This window comes from Rhinopithecus roxellana, chromosome 5, assembly GCF_007565055.1.
Source record: "Rhinopithecus roxellana isolate Shanxi Qingling chromosome 5, ASM756505v1, whole genome shotgun sequence".
Classification (NCBI taxonomy): Eukaryota; Metazoa; Chordata; class Mammalia; order Primates; family Cercopithecidae; genus Rhinopithecus; species Rhinopithecus roxellana.
Window position 1 is genome coordinate 37310139 of NC_044553.1, and position 17573 is coordinate 37327711.

Sequence of the window (17573 nt, forward strand, 5' to 3'; positions counted from 1 at the left end):
AGTAGGAAGGGAAGCCACCTACTTTAAAAGAACATTTGAGATTGGGATTGGGAATTTTGGAAGGGGTAGGGAAGGTCTGGGACTGCCATTAGGAAGCCTTCTCTCAAATAGCAGAGATAGATGATAGGGATGAATGTCCTGACCAAGGCTAGAAGGTGTCAATATACACACCCAGTAATCCTGTCTTGCCCTAAATTTCTCCTGCAATACCTAGAATAGGACAGAAGACAGTGGGCATTTGAGGTCATCTATACCTGGACAGAAAGTTTAAGGAAAAGAGGGGTCTAGGAGGCCACATTGAAGTGACTGGCCAGGAAGGGACCAAAAACTTGATAAAGGAAATGAGTAGGCTCAATAATGTCGGAGAATGGGAGGAGTGGGATGAGGAGGCTTAACTAAGGCTATGGGGACGGAGAATCTCCATGTCTGAGATCTCAGTGCTGACAAAATCCTAAATTATATCAAAGTCCAAGATATGGCTCTATTTCATATTTCACTGTGGAATTTATGTTACTGAATAGACAAACTTGTATAAAAACAATTTCTACATGGTATCAAAACCCAGACAAAAGTTGCAGTTTTCTACATTTTAAAATATTTTCTTTTTTATTTTTATCTGTTTGTGAGAATTTGTAAGATTATTTTGTTCTGTTTTTTATATGAGAAGGGGTCTCACTCTGTGGCCCAGTACTCAAGTGATTCTCCTGCCTCAGTCTCCCGAGTAGCTGGAATTACAGGTGCATGCCACTATACTTGGATAATTTCTGTACTTTTTATATGTTGGTGTAACATTGTCTTCATCTTTTCTTGGAAAGGGCTATATGTTTGTTGTTACTGTCTTAAAAATTGTGGTAAAATATTCATAACATAAAAATTAACCATTTTAACCATTTTTAAGTGTACAGTTCAAGTATACTTTTTTAGTGCCAAAAATGTCATTCGTCTATAAAAAAAACAAATACACTGTTACGGGGGAGGGGGTTGTTTTTGCTAGAAAAATTAAGAAGTTGTTACCTTTTTTGAGTCCCTAACTTGGTTTCGAAATACAACATTACTGGACTAAGAAATTCAGGAATCAAAGAACTTCTGCCCTAAAGGAGAGTTGAGATTTACAGGGTTAGGATGTTCAGGGGTGGAAAGTGGTAAGAACAAGCCAGTAGAAAGAGGAAGGTGCAGGGCATTTTTAGGTTTTTAGCAGACCAGCCTTGCTAAAAACAAAGTGCCCTTGAAAAGGAACAGTTAGAATTAAGTTTTGGTCCATTTTAAAATATTTAATACCTAATGATGTTTGGTTCATAGTAGAAACTCAATAAATATTTGTTACTCAATAAATATTTGTTAATTGAGTGTAGTGAAAGCTTGAGTCAGATTCAGAAGAGCCAGAAAATAAAGTTTAAATTTCATTTTATAGACCAGAGGTTCCCAAGAGATGTACCAAGAATGGGCAGCCAATGTGCTAAGCTATCGATCACCTTTCAAAGGAGTCAGGCAGAAGCCAGGGCACCTGGTCAACTCTAGGCCAGGTATGTTCTAGTACGCTGTACAAATACAACTGTCTATAGATGTCATTGGTGGAAGACAATAGGAAGCGATGGGGAACCACTAAAGATAATTGAGCAGTGGAGATATAAGATGGCAGCGATATTTCCAGGAAGACTATTGCTGTGGTTTTAATGTTCATGTCCCCCACAAAATTCATATATTGAAATCCTAACCCCCAATGTGATGGTATTAGGAGGTAGAGCCTTTGAGGAGTAATTTGATCATAGGGCAGAGCCCTCATGAATGGGATGAGTACCCTCATGAAACAGGCCCCAGAGAGGTAATTTGTCCCTTCTACGAAACAGTACACAGTGAGAAGGCACCATCTATGAGAAAGTAGCCCTTCACCAAACACCACATCTGCTGGCACCTTGATCTTAGACTTGCCTCCAGAACTCTGAGAAATAAATTGCTGCTGTTTATAAACTACCCAGCTTACAGTATTTTGTTATAGCAGCCCAAACAGACTAAGACATCTATTGATCTCTTGAGAGAGCGAGAGCTGGATCCCAGGCTCAAAGCTGGAATCACTGGGACTCCTGAGGTATATATTATAGACATTTGCAAATTACTTTCCCAGATTTATTCTCCCTAACTCCACTTTTTAATAATACCCTAAAATGTTCCATAAAATGGCCTAGGTGAAATTGATTATACTCTCAGCCCCATGCGTGAGCCCTGATTGGCTTAAAACAACTAGCACCTTTTTTCCCAGGACCCAGAGACATTGGTTCAGGAAAGGGTGCATAATCCAGTCAGGGATTTTTTTTTTTTTTTTAATGAGAACTCCTAAGAAGATGATTCTTGTATTTCTCTCTGAAGTTGAGCCAGAAAGCATGTACCCCTAAGGGCTGTTGGCAGCCATCTTTGGGCAACAACAGGAAAGCCTGAACGAGAACAAAGGAGGTGCAGAGGAGAAATAGTAAAAGTGAAACTAGATCCAGGTGTCAGCATTTAAGCCATAGATTTAAAATCCTTGATGTCTTGGCCCCAGGACTCTCCAGTTACCACTTAAATTCCTGCTTCTGCTTCAGCTAGCTTGGGTCTTGTTTTCTTTTACTTGCAACTGAGGTTAAAGTGATCCTCAGAATAAGAGGGGAAAAAGTGGGCCCTTGTGGTAATCTAGCACTCTGGGTAGACAGTAGCTGTTTAAGGAAAAGAGGGGTGCAGGTGGCTACACAGAAGTGACTAGCCATCAAGGGACGAGGGTGGCATTGGGATGAAAAAGGAAGGGCTGGCTCTGAGCTTCAACATGAAAGAAGTGTACATGAGAATGGTGTCTGTTGGGCCCTCACTTTGGTTAATTCTACTGCTTTCTCCTCAGGGATGATGAAGGCCCTCAACTCTTCCCCAGGAAAATGATGCAACCAGGTAACTGGATCAGAAATGAGAAAGTCAGGAAAAGGAAAAGGTTGCTTGAGCAGTTACTAGGGATAAGAAAAGGAGGCTAAAAAATAGCAGGGGGTGGCCTGGAGGGAATGTGAAACATTTCTATGTGCTTTACACACACCTAAAAAAAGAGGACATGGACAGAAACCTAGAGAATAGGAGGACAGCATAATATAGTTACCAAGAATAAGCTAAGAGTTGGTTCCCCGGAACCAAACAGACACCAGTTCCAAAACCCACGAATTACTTACCAGCTGTCTCAATTCACCGAAGCTTCTCTTTCTTGTCTGTAAATGAGCATGAAAGTGCCACGTGTATAAAATAACAGAGGCTCCCAAAATGTAACATAGGGAAACCTCTAGCAGCGTGTCTGGGAGGAGTAAGCATTATTTGTATTTATCGTATCAAATTAAGGTAGAGGAACACAGGAGGACAGGAGAGGATGAAAATAAAACACTACTTGGATCCTGACCCTCCTCAGTGGCAAGTAGTGAACATTCACTTTGTACAGAAGTAGCACTAAGGCAGATTAAAAGAAAGCTTCACATTTCCTCTAAAAGGTTTCTGAGACACGCCAATACCACTTACTCAGTGTCCTCTGTACTATACTATTCTCTGACAGAGCCACCTTAGTAAATGTATGAACTGTGCTGACACTTGCGAACTTTCAACATGAGGGAACAGCAGGATCACTTAACAGAACAAAATCTTAAAATAATGTCAAAGCTTGATTTCACATGGTGATCTGTGGCACTGCTCCTCACGAAATCAGGACTCCCCCGGCCTGGCAGGGCCGACTAGGTTAGGGTGTCCTGCCCTCACTCACCGGGCAGGGCTTGGGATGAGCTGGACGTGACTGCTGCGGACATTTTCTGTTCAACCTTGAAGCCTTCGCTACAGGAGACCGCCTGGCAGTCGGATTGGGAAACAAATCTTAGAAACAAGGGAAAGCCCTTGGGACCAGGAAGCAGAGATAAGATTCTGGTTTGGCAGTGGCATCTGGTGCCCGCTATTAATAAATAATACGACTGTCTGACATTTATAAGGCACTTCATCGGTAATAACAGTGTCATCTCCATAAGCCACTCTGTTAGTGGTAACAAATTATAGCCCCACGCCTCCATTATCTAATATTCTCAACGTCCGCTAACTGCGTCTTATTACCATTTAAAGAAACCGTGGCTCCTAGAGGTAAAGTACTTCGGTCACAATGAGAGGGGGTCCAGACTTGACCCCAGACCTCCAGACTCGGGCGGGGAGGTGGCCAAGGCCCCCGGTGAGCCGCAGGGCAGCCTACCCAGCCCGGGAAGGACCGCGTGGGCGGGCCGGGAGCGCAGGTGGCTGCCCCCCACAAGGGGGCGGGCTCTGCCGGCCAGTCCGGCCCGGAACCCCTGGCGGCCCGCACACAACTACACCTGTCCCGGAGCCTGCGGCGGTGCCTGCAGCGGAGGAGCTCTGTCTTCCCCTTCATCTCACTACGAGCCCGGCGTCCCGCCGCGTGCGCCCCGGCGCAGCCCGCCAGTCCGCCCGGAGCCTGCCCAGTCGCCGCGCTGCACGCCCGGGGTGCGCCCTCTGCCCTGGCTGGAACAGAGGGCCCCGCAGCCGTCATGCTTTCCGCCATCTACACAGTCCTGGCGGGGCTGGTGTTCCTGCCGCTCCTGGTGAACCTCTGCTGCCCCTACTTCTTCCAGGACGTGGGCTACTTCTTGAAGGTGGCCGCCGTGGGCCGGAGGGCGCGCAGCTACGGGCAGCGGCGGCCGGCTCGCACCATCCTGCGGGCGTTCCTGGAGAAAGCGCGCCAGACTCCACACAAGCCTTTTCTGCTCTTCCGCGACGAGACTCTCACCTACGCGCAAGTGGACCAGCGCAGCAACCAGGTGGCCCGGGCGCTGCACGACCACCTCGGCCTGCGCCAGGGAGACTGCGTGGCGCTCTTTATGGGTAACGAGCCGGCCTACGTGTGGCTGTGGCTAGGGCTGATGAAGCTGGGCTGTGCCATGGCGTGCCTCAATTACAACATCCGCGCAAAGTCCCTGCTGCACTGCTTCCAGTGTTGCGGGGCGAAGGTGCTGCTGGCGTCGCCAGGTGAGCCCCGAGGATCGCCCTGCCCTGGCACCAGGGCTTCTCGGCGCCTTGACTAACGAGCCACAGCGTGGCATAAGGGGTTCGCAGAGGGAGGTTCAGATTGGAACTGGAGGTACAGAAAAAAAGGTTGGCAGTGTTTCCTTGAATCGCAAATAATGATCATTTAGAACCACCTGTTGTGGAAGCTAATTATGTGCTAGGTTCTGTGTAAAGCACTCTACAGGCAGTGTGGCTTTTAATCCTCACAATGGGTAAGATTTGTTATAGGACTTTTATAGATGAGACCACTGAGGTCCTGAGAGGCGAAGCCTCATGCCCAGCTATCTATCTCCAAATTCCAAGCTCTTAATCAATACTTATAACATCTGCATTAAAATGCAGAGGCTCTTGAGTGCGAACTCTAGTGGATCCAGAGGGGCTCTTCTCACCTCTGCTGCTTGACTGGCTGTGTGATCATGGGAAAGTCACTTCTCTCTGTCCCTTGGTTTGCTCCTCTCTAATGAGGCAGGTTTCAATGTTGCTTCCAGCTCTCAACTGCTGTTAGCATCCCTGTCCCCTCCCTGCCAAACAAAGGTGACCACACCTGATCCCCAGAGAGAAGATATTGGGGATCTGCTACAGGGCCCTTGTGAGCCCCCACTGCATCTATAACAGTAGTGACCCTTTCAGTTCTGTGGTTACCTCCTGCCACATTTCAGCCAGACTTGAAATAGTAACTTAAGTGACGACAAGGCCAGGAAGCGACAGAGAACCTGTTACTCACAGGGCTGATGGCTTTCCCCTCCCAGAGAGCTTGTCTCTGCGCTTGAATAAGGACCAAGGGTTCCTTCTCTCAGTCAGTAAGAAGAGGCCTACCCAGGTGTGGGCTGAAAGACCTGGGTGACAGGGAAGGGGTCTAGGGAGTCAAGGAGCCTCAGCTTTCTAGAATGAATTTCTGTGCTAAGCCCTATAGTAGATGCTTTTATTAGCCCGGGAGATAACATATCACTACCCCCCACCCCACCACCACCACCATTATACAGTTGAGAAAACTGAGGCTTAAAATTGGAGCCTGGCTCTATCCAAATCCAAATTCGAAGTCATGCTCTTTCCTACTTTTTTTTTTTTTTTTTTTTTTTTTTTTTTAACAATCTCATTCTGTTGCCCAGGCTGGAGTGCAGTGGTGCTATTTCAGGTCACTGTAACCTCTGCCTCCCAGGCTCAAGCGATCCTCCCACCTCGGCCTCTCAAGTAGCTGGGACCACAGGCATGCACCACCATGCCCAGCTAATTTTTTGTTATTTTTGGAAGAGACAGGGTTTCACCATGTCGCCCAGGCTGGTCTCAAACTCCTGAGATCAAGTTATCCACCCACCTTGGCCTCCCAAAGTGCTGGGATTACAGGTGTGAGCCACTGCACCCAGCCTCTTTCCTACATCTTATTGTCTTCCTCTGCATGAATGTAAAGTCTAAGTGTGCTGGAAGGGATGAAGCGTCCAGTTGCTCTACCCCTTCATTTCATAGCTGGGGAAACTGAGGCAAACTAAGGGGGCTACAGAAAGATGAAAGATTAATTCACTTGTGAGAAACCAGGAATCTTACACACCTGCTTCACGTGGCATGAAATAAATAATCCAAAAAATACAGGCTTTGTATAAAAGTTTAAAAGCAGAAAGCCAAGTTTTAGGCTGGACGTGGTGGCTCAAGCCTGTAATCCCAGCACTTTGGGAAGCTGAGGTGGGCGGATCACTTGAGGTTAGGAGTTCAAGACTAGCCTGGCCAACATAGCAAAAACCCCATCTCTACTTAAAAAAAAAAAAATTAGCTGGGCATGGTGACACGTGCCTGTAATCCCAGCTACCTGGGAGGTTGAGGCAGGAGAATCACCTGAACCCAGGAGGCAGAGGTTGCAGTAAGCCGAGATCATGCTACTGCACTCCAGCCTGGGGGACAGAGTGAGATTCCATCTCAAAAAAAGAAAAAGAAAGAAAGAAAGAAAGACAAGTTTAAAGGTGGCTAAATTATTTGGAAGAGATGGTCCTTTCAAGAAAATTCCTATTAATTTCTAGTTGCCTGAGAAAAGCAGTAACTTCACTACTTTGTAACTAGAAGACTCTCCTAAGCCTATTACTTTACCAGCTTACTTGGAGGGAAATTATTAACACAGTGATCTTTGTACCACTTCAAGAGGCATCTAAATTGTGTTTATCACTTTAGTATCCCAGGCCCCCTGAGAGGGAGGTCACAGGGTTTGGAGTTTTGCTGACAAAGAAGTTCAGGATTAAATGACCATGATACAATTTGGTTCTGTAATAAAGTCAGAAGTACAACCAGATACCCTCTTCCCACCCAGGCAACAGTTCTCTGCCATAGAGCTATGTATTTACATAGAGAATATATGGAAATTTCTACATTAAAATCAAACATGAACCAGACTTTGCAGTGGACCTAAGGCACTCTCTGGACAGTCAACTGACCTCTGAGGGAGGCCACATATTGGGGGGAAAAAAAGTCAGTTTTTCCAAATCACTGAGATACCTTTGCACATGAAGCAAAATTACAGTCTGTCACAGAGTTGCATGTTTACTAAACATCCCCATGGGAAAATATGTTGAATGGACTTGATTCTTAGAGTTCTTTGGCGTTGGAAGGGACCTTAAAGATATTCTAACCCTATAATCCTCTACCTTTAATAAATGAGTTATACTTTTAAAAAAAAAAGTTTACAGAAGAAACTTTAATAAGCCTAAGAATCGCCTGGGAAGCTTACTTTTAAAAACATTCTGAGGCCGGACGGTATGGCTCACTCCTGTAATCCTAGCAGTTTGGGAAGCAGAGGAGGGAGGATCACTTGAGCCCAGAAGTTCAAGACTAGCCTGGGCAACATAACGAAACCCCATCTCTACAAAAAAAAAAAAAAAAATACAAAAATGAACAGGACATGATGGTGAGTGCCTGTGGTCCCAGTTACTGGGGAGGCCGAGGTGAAAGGATCGCTTGAGCCTGGGAGGTTGAGGCTGCGCTGAGTTGTGATTGTGCCACTGTACTCCAGCCTGGGTGACAGAGTGAGACCCTGTCTCAAAACAAAAAAATAAAATTTCTGAGATCATCCCCAAAAATGCTGATTCAGTAAGACTATGTTGGGGCCCAGGAATGTGTATTTTTATAAGAAACCACACCCCCAACCCCAGGTGATTTTGAAACAAATGGTCTGAGGACTAGGCTTTGAGAAACAGTCTAGTTTCCCATTGTTTTTCGTTGTTGTTGTTTGTTTGTTTGTTTCTTAGTTTTTGAAACAGAGTCTCGCTCTGTTGCCCAGGCTGGAGTGCAGTGGCGCAATCTCAACTCACAGCAACCTCCGCCTCCCAGGTTCAAGCCATTCTTCTGCCTCAGCCTCCCAGGTAGCTGGGACTATAGATGCCCGCCACCATGCCCAGCTAATTTTTGTGTTTTTAGTAGAGATGGGGTTTCACCATGTTGGCCAAGATGGTCTCGATCTCTTGACCTCATGATCCACCCGCCTTGGCCTCCCAAAGTGCTGGGATTCGAGGCATGAGCCACCGCTACTGGCCTTCCCGTTGTCTTATAGCTGTATAAACAAAGGCCTAGAGGGATGATATGAATTGCCCATGGTCAAGTGGATAGTTAGGAACAGAAAGGTAGAGATAGAACCCAGATTTTTTTTTTCTCATTTACGAGGCACTGTTTATTCTATCACACCATCTTGAACATGATACATAAATGTGAGTTTGATTCCATACTTTGAATTTCAGCCCAGGGCTTGTAGGCTAGTAAGAGCTCTTGAGCTCCATCTGTCAGTTAAATTCTGCAGTATATGTAAAGGACCAGCACAGAGGCATTTATCATGAGGATTGATCCAGTTGTTATGAATTTGGGGGTTTCTTTATAAAACTTAACAGGACTCAACCCTGCAGGGTTGAGTGCAGGAATTTCAGTACTCAATTACTCCTTCCAATTTTACTATAGTTACAGAAAGTCAAGACTCACAAACACTTCCCTGAATCAAGCAGCAGCACTGTTTCCCAGAGAATATAACTTTCTCTCTGTTGTACGTTTCATGATCGTTCTCCAGGGCAGGGTATGATCTAGGTAATCACATGGAAAAATTGTCTCCAACGATAAGAACCTGTATCAATGTTGTAATTAATAAAAGCCAACTGGCTGGGCCAGTAGTTTTTCACACAACTTTCCAAATACAGAATATGGGTGAAACAGTAAAACATATTTTATTTCACACAATATAGGATAGTTTATAAAAACCTACAAAAGAGGCCTGAAATAGTACATTTGTTCTGTTTCCATTTATCCTAGCATCAAGACCATCATTAAACTAGCTCTTCTACTGGGTAGATAACCCAGGTCTCCTGAAGGTCCCCTCAGCAGCTCACTGGCAGGGTATACACTATCTAACTCAACACAGCCATGCGAGGCTCCCACCGTGTAGGCACTACTCTTATACAAGTCTTTAGTAACAGTTAAAGATACTCTCTGTTGCAAAACTGAGTCCCAGATAAGTTATAAAATGTTCCAGATTACCTTTGACCTGCTGTTGCAAGGTTGCAGAAAGCAAAATTAGACCTCCTTTAAACAATGTGATAAAGGAAAATGCTTACAATAGCTTTCAAAAATATTGCATCATTAAAAGCTCTAAGACCGAAGAACTTCATTACAAAACAAGTGTTGGGACCAAGGATAACCCCTGTCATCCAAACTTTTGAGTTTAGATTGAGAAAAACTGATGGTACAACAATTTGATTTTCAAAGCAAGAAACATTTGGAGGAGAAGCCACAAAAAAAAAAAAAAAAAAAAAAAAAAAAAGAGAGAGAGAGAGTCCCAGTAAGGTACAAGCTAGTTTTCTCTCTGCCATGATGGGATGGAGAAATAAGAAGATGAATTAGTTCAAGGATCTTACAGTCCAGTAAAAGAACTAAACCACATGCACAAATGATTGTGACACCCAGGAGAATGTGCTCCGTGTGCTGGGAGAGCTACAAGTGCTGTAGGAAAACAAGCAGAGGTCAAGAGAAGGCTTTCTGGGGGCACTGACTATTGAGCTGGACAAATGCATTGGGGGAAGGGGAATTCCAGGCAAAAGGAGCACCAGAGGCACTTCTGATCAGGTGCTTAAAACAGTGAGATGCTTCATTAAAGTGTATTGCGATGTAAGAACAATGGCAGGCTGGACTTAATAACAGTCATTTTTTAAAGCTGTTTCCTGAAGGGACTCAGGAAATGGAAAAAATAGGGACTCAGAGAGTCCAAAGAATGGCCAACAGCAGTGGCCTCACTTCCACAGAAGGAAATATTTAATTTTCTAATGCCAACTTTAGTCCAGAATCAAGGCACAGAAATAATCTGATCTCCACTCTTCTCACCTCTTTGGGCTGCCCAAAGAGTAACTTAAATGAGGTGCTTCAATGCACTTTGTCTCAAAGGCTTAGAATTCTCTCATATATCTTTGAATAATTCCCTAGTAATGTCTAGCACATAGTAGGCAGTCAATAAATGTCAGTTGGGCAGGGCATGGTGGCTCATGCCTGTAATCCCAACACTTTGGGAGGCCAAGATGGGCCTCCTGACCTGAGGTCAGGAGTTCGAGATCAGCCTGGCCAACATGGTGAAACCCTGTCTCTATTAAAAATACAAAAATTAGTCGGGCATGGTGGCAGGCACCTGTAATCCCAGCTACTCGGGAGGCTGAGGCACAAGAATCACTTGAACCTGGGAGGCGGAGGTTGCAGTGAGCCAAGATCACACCACTGCCAGGGTAACAGAGTGAGACTGTCCAGATAGATAGGTAGGTAGGTAGGTAGGTAGGTAGGTAGGTAGGAAGGAAGGAGGTAGATGGATGGGTGGATGCATACATACATACATACATAATAGATAGATAATGTCTGTTGAATTAATGGGTTCCATTATTCTGGTTGATTGTGACAGGCTTTGTTCCCTGAAGCTTAAGGACCACTGGGTTGGGCATGAGGGCCTGAAAAGTGATGTAACAAAATCAGATGTGAAAATATCCATTTAAACTCAATCTCCCCTGGGCCCGGCCTTACCCTACTACAGGCTTACTTATCTCCCAAAGGTCCTCCTAATCAATAACCGTGTCCCGCCCTCTGGCAGTACCCGGTAGGACAGCGGTGCTCTCCTCGGGTCTCAGTGCAGCGAGTAAGCCAGTGGTGAGCACAGGATGGGCTGGAAAGGATCTGTGAGTAGGATGGTGGAGGACCCTGTACAAGGACAGAAACCCAGACACCAAATGATTAATATATCCAAGGGCTGAGATTTCCAGCCTAGTAGCCCAAGGAAAGGTAGCTTAAAGATATTCTCTAAAATTTATCTTCTTTCCCTGCTCTTAACTGAAGCTTGCAAAGGAGATGATTGTACATCTCCATCCAAGAACAAAATTAGCACTTTGCTGGCATATATGGGAATGCACTTTATTTTCTTCAGAAACAGGGAATTAAGAGGTAAAAACAAACTCTGAATCAGGTGTTAATGTTATTGAATCTGAAAGGTAAGGATAGAGTTCAGATTATTCTATATAAGTGGCTAGTATTTGAAAAGGACCTTCCCATAGCCTCTGAGAAAAAGGAAGTAGATCGTTGGTAGACAGATGACATGGTTGCTTACAGATATCAAATGCTAACAATTATGTAAGGCCTTGTGTGACCTAGTAACTCAGGATAAGGAATTACCTTTGATTCCAGGGCTATCTAGAAAGCAAGAGTTCATATAAGCAAGAACTTTAACTTGGAGAAATAAAAATTAACATCAAGGAGATTACTACTTAATTACATAAATGTAAAATGAGTATGTATTTCCTCGTTAAATTTTTGCTTACTCCTGGTGGAACTTAAACATTTCTATGACCTCTGGGTGGTTTGTTTTGTGTGGGGAAGAGGGAGGAGTACACACACGTCTCTCTCTATATATATATTTAGTATTATAATATGCATCATCTTGCTGTACAAAATACTGTCATTCCAAACTGCCAATGATTGAGATACAAAATTACAGTTACAAATGGCATTTTAGGAACTATTTTTAGATTGTCTTCAAGGACTACGTTATTAATAGCACTAGTTTGTGTTTCAGTTGCTTTCCTGAGTGAAGAAAAGAGATAAACCTTCAAGCTTGACTTGCTCATCAACCAACCATTTCATGATGAGAGTACATTTCCTTTCACTACCTTCCTTTTGGACCTTACCTTCTTGGTAAATATTTCTGGGGTGTTTTGTTTAATCCAGTCAGTTACTCATTCACTGAGGCAGTCTAGTAGCAGAACAAGCTACTAAACTGAATGTTTTCCTATTGGAAACCTGCAGGTTTAGCCTGAGCACCTAACACCTTAGTAATGAAGATTGATTCAGCTCACCACCCACTCAATCTCCCTGCCTTCTAGCAATGGGCTTGTTTTTTCAGAAAATTCCTTTTTCCTTAAAAAAAAAAAAAAAAAAAAAAAAAAAGGCAGGGACAGACTTAATATGCTACCTTAATTTTTTAAAATTTCCTTTGAACAGACTTTAAGGGGATGGGGAAGTGGTGTTGTAATCACTTGATTTTTCAACACCCAAGTGTGTGCTCTTTCGCTGAGGGTTTATTTCAGTCTACAACTTAAAACTATACTGATGAAGAACTAACTGATGGAGCTGCTCTACACCCTTCGGCAACTTTCTGTGACTACTGTTTCTCATACTCAAACTTTTAATAAAGCTTGAGGTTTTGCTCTTCAAGAAAAGATCATCCATGTTACTCATTAAAGGCAGATCCACAGGATTGAAAAAGCACTGAGCAGAAGGCCAAGCAGCCAGCCTCTTCCAAGAAATAAGGCACTTTGCTAGAACTTAATCTGAATGGCTCATACAAGGAGGTGGGAATCTCAGAAACCCAGAATGATTCTTTTCATTTTGCATGTGACCCTCCATACACTGACTTGGTGAACATCTTCTCATTTATAGAAATAAGATTACTGGTATCTATATCACAGGGTTGTTATGAAAATTATGTGAAGTGATATATGTATAAAACTATACCAACAGTTCTATGCAAATGCAAATTTTAAATGTTTGTTATTAGTAAAGGAGAGGTGGGTGCATGCTGTGATGTACCACCCAGATCCCCGCTTTAAGACTGACAGACTCACTCTTCAGCAGCTGGGAGCTCTCAGCTGAGACCTCTCCCAGGACTTGTCCTTGGTTGAAGAGAGACACTTTGCCCAAGGTTAAGCACCACCACCCCAGCCTGAGTCCATTGGGCTGGTCAAAGGGCAGGTGTGAAGGCACAGCCTACCTCCCTTAATTTGGGACAACCCTGAAGGGCATCCCAGGTCCAGAATCCCCTTAGGATTAGAGGATCTGCTGAGGGAGGCTTCTGATGTGTCTGCATTACAGTTCAATGTCTCCCTCTATCCAGTCTACTTCCCTTGCAGCCTCACAGGTCCCATTCCCAAGAGCACTCCTGCATGCACATCTCAGAGTCTCAGAGAACCCAACCTTGACAAATAGAATTATAGCTTATATGTTCTGGTTGATATTCACTCTTAGATGAGCAGACTTTACAATAAGAATTATGTAAGTATTTTATGCTTAAATTAGAAAATATGTAGGCCAACCAGGCACAGTGGCTCACACCTGTAATTCCAACACTTTGGGAGGCCAAGGTGGGTAGATCACTTGAGGTTGGGAATTCAAGACCAGCCTGGCCAACATGGTGAAGCCCTGTCTCTACCAAAAGTACAAAAATTAGCCGGGCATGGTGGCAGGCATCTGTAATCCCAGCTACTCAGGAGGCTGAGGCACGAGAATTGCTTGAACCCAGGAGGCAGATATTGCAGTGAGTTGAGATCACACCATTGCACTCCAGCCTGAGTGACAGAGTGAGACTCCATCTCAAAATTTAAAAAAGACATTAAATATCAACTAGATAGTTGACAGGTAGATTCACATCCAGAATTTCCTTTCAAATTTCATTTCTTCTTTCTACATCTTTAAGGGAAGAAAGGCTTCCATAGTGTGTCCTGATATGGTTGGCAAGCCAGTGGAAACTCAAGTGTGCCCAAATAACAAATCTACACCAACAGCCTACAGGAGATGGAAGGAAATGGTGTAGGGCAGGGGCAATGGCCCTCCCTTCAGATTAGATGACTTGCATAAAAGGTCAGGAATCACAAACTACATGCCTGCAGAGGGCCAGCTAGGAACATGAATGAAGTACACATGATGTGAAGTTGCTTAGACTGTGATCAAGCATGACACCAGCTTAATTGCATTTCCTTTCATTATTATTAATTTTTCATACTAATACCTGAGTACATTTTTCTTTTTTTAGTTTTCTTTTCTTTTTTTTTTTTTTTTTTTTTTTTGAGACAGGGTCTCACTCTGTTGCCCAGGCTGGAGTCCAGTAGCATAATCATGGCTCACTGCAGCCTTGACCTCCCAGGCTCAGGTGATCCTCCCACCTCGGCCTCCAAAGTAGCTGGGACTACAGGTGTGCACCACCACATCCGGCTAACATTTTTGTGTGTGTGTATTTTTTTGTAGAGGTGTTTCGCCATGTTGCCCAGGCTAGAGTACATTTTTCTTAAAAAAAAATGTACAGAAAAACTTAAAGTCCCTTTTGACCTACCATTTTCCCCTCATTAAGGTGATTACTTGGAGGTGAAAAAGAAAAAAGAAAAAAAAGACTGTTACTAAGTCCTATCTATTCTACCTACCAGATATCTCTTAAGTACATTCACTTCTCTCTACCCACTGCTGCCTCCACAGTGTAGACAAGCTTCATCTAACAGCTGGTCTCCCTACCTCTGCTCACTGCCCCTCCAGTCCATTTGCCTGGCTTAAGCCAGGCCCTCAGGGACCTGCTCTCTAAGTCTCCAGCCTCTTCTCCCAACCTTATTCCCCTCCCACTCCACATTCCAGTCAGCTTTAACCTCTTTTAGTTACTGGGCCCCAGGCTGTGTTGGCTCTGGGCCTTTGCATAAGCCGTTCCACTGCCCAGACGCAGGCTTAGTCAGTCCCAGCAGATCTTCATCTCCACCGTCTGCTCATCTTTCAGGTCTCAGTTTTCAGGGCACTTCTTATAGGTCGTCTTTCTGCCCCCCCCCCGCCCCACCACCACCTGCTCCCCAAATACCTTCTCCTTCCCCTGTGGTGACACCTATGGCCACTTATTTTGATTTTTGTTTGTTTCTCCTCTATTAGACCTGGGCTCTATGAAAACAGGGACAGTGTTTTGCTCACTGTCATATCCAGTGTACAGAGACCTGTCTGGCACACAGGGAACACTCTTTAAATAGATGTTGAATAAATGTTGGGAGGGAGGGAATGAGAATGGATCCAGGTAACTTATGAATGGGTTGTTTGACTATGGACCATGAGTCTCATGACAGGAGGAAAGAAAGGAGATTTCACAATTCTTTAGCAGTAGGAATTGCTGTTTTTAAATTTACCTCTGTGGGCCCTTACTTGTAAGCAAGGCATACTTGTATCTCAAAAATTATTTCATCTTACATTATGTTTTCTTAAAGGTTTATCAACTCGCAGATTTGAATCCTTTAAGCAGCTTTAGCGTATTCCTCTGTCTCTTCCACACTAATATCATACTTTGTGCAAATTTTTTTCAATTATAGACATTTATTGAGCACTTATCTAGTAGTTCTGGGAGTGCAAAGATGATTTGATTATGATCTTAATTTCAAAGATCTCCCTGTCTAATAGAGGAGAAAATGAATTAAACCACATCTGCCGGGCATGGTAGCTCACACCTGTAATCCCAGCACTTTGAAAGGCAGAGGTGGGAGGATTGCTTGAGCTCAGAAGTTGGAGATCAGCCTGGGCAACGTAGTGGGACACCATCTCTACAAAAAGTTAGCTGGGCATATGGTACTCCTGTAGTCCCAGTTACTTGGGAGGCTGAAATGGGAGGATCACTTGAGCCCAGGTGGTTGACGCTGCAGTAAGCCATGATCACGCCACTGCACTCCAGCCTGGGAGACAGAGCAGGACCCTGTCTCAAAAGAAAAAAAAAATTGAACCCTATCATACTGTGTATAAGTGCCCTGATAATTATAAATACGGGCTCCTATGGGAGCTGTAGAAGGGAGCAGCTAACTTTGCAGAGGAGGAAAAGGTAACAGAAAAGAAGTGCTACCTACACTGAGTCTTGAAGGATAACCAGGAGTTTTCCAGGTGACCAGCGGGTGAGAGACCATGAAACAACCTGGGCAAAAGTAATGAGACGTGAGCATACGGGTACCTTCAGGGATTTTCCATACATCAGTGTGGTTAGAGGAAAGAGGGCAAGAGGTAGCGAGTAGGCGATGACACAGAATGCCAGCAGGAGTGGGACCGGGAGGCACCTCTGGACCTCCCGAATAAGGAGAGTGGATTCTGTGACAAGGATGAACAGCCCTGAAAAACAGGGTGGCAACAAGAAGTTGGATGAGAGTGAAGCTGATAAATTAGAAGCAGGAAGAGACTCAAGGGCAAGACTTTGGTCAGGAGGCTATAGCAATAATCTAGGTAGGATATAATGAGGACATGAGCCAAGGCGGTGGCACAGGAGTGGATGCTACCATCCCAGTTTCTACAACAGTCATATTTCTAGTAACCTTTCTGGAGTGCTGAAGGACTAGAGAGCAACCAGACACAAATTAAAAAAAAAAAATGTAAAGGAGGAGAATAAAGATTCTTGGGACAAAAGAAAAAAAGAGAACTTCAATAAAGAAAGTACAATCATAGCACTTTACGTGGCTCTGCAGTGAGTATTTTCGTAGTCATAATTGTGTTGATTCTGATTGTTGGTTTTCAGCTCCTAGAGCAAATCCATAAAGCTGGGAAGACAGAATAATGGTATCAGAATAAATGTAAATGCTATTACCCTAGACAATGTAAAGTGAAGATAATAACTGTCAGAAATGGACAGGGTGAAATGGAAGTAGGAATCAAAATTGATAGGCCAAGAACTAGCAGGAAATGCATATTTTTTGGTGATGGAGAGGTAATTGCCAGAAGAAACAGCTTTTTAAAAATTGACAATGGTGGGCTGGGTGCTGTGGCTCACACCTGTAATCCCAGCACTTTGGGAGGCCAAAGTAGGTGGATCACAAGGTCAGGAGATCAAGACCATCCTGGCTAACACAGTGAAACCCCATCTCTACTAAAAATACAAAAAAAAAAAATTAGCCAGGTGTGGTGGCAGGCACCTGGGACAAGTAGTCCCAGCTACTTGGGAGGCTGAGGGAGGAGAATGGCATGAACCCGGGAGGTAGAGCTTGCAGTGATCCGAGATCGCGCCACTGCACTCCAGCCTGAGTGACAAAGTGAGACTTCATCTCAAAATAAATAAATAAATAAAATAAATTAAATTAAATTTAAAAAATTGACAGTGGTTTCCCCTAGGCAATAGCTTTAGTTGCGAGGAAGGCCTGGGTAAGGACTTGTTTATTTTCATTATAAACCCTTTTGTACTATTTGATTTATTGTTACCAGGTGTGTGAGTCTTTTGATTAAAATATTTTTTTTAATTTTAAATGCATCTATCCTGATGATATTTC

General features: G+C 44.0%; 1 protein-coding gene across 1 annotated transcript in view; it reads left to right on the forward strand.

Annotated features, from left to right (window-relative positions):
- The first annotated feature begins 4311 nt into the window (after window positions 1–4311).
- Window positions 4312–17573, forward strand: part of SLC27A2 (solute carrier family 27 member 2) — a 53417-nt gene continuing 40155 nt past the window's right edge. The window contains 1 exon segment of the mRNA XM_010356614.2: window positions 4312–5016. Within this exon segment, the coding sequence (XP_010354916.2) occupies window positions 4539–5016 (478 nt within the window). The 5' untranslated portion in view covers window positions 4312–4538.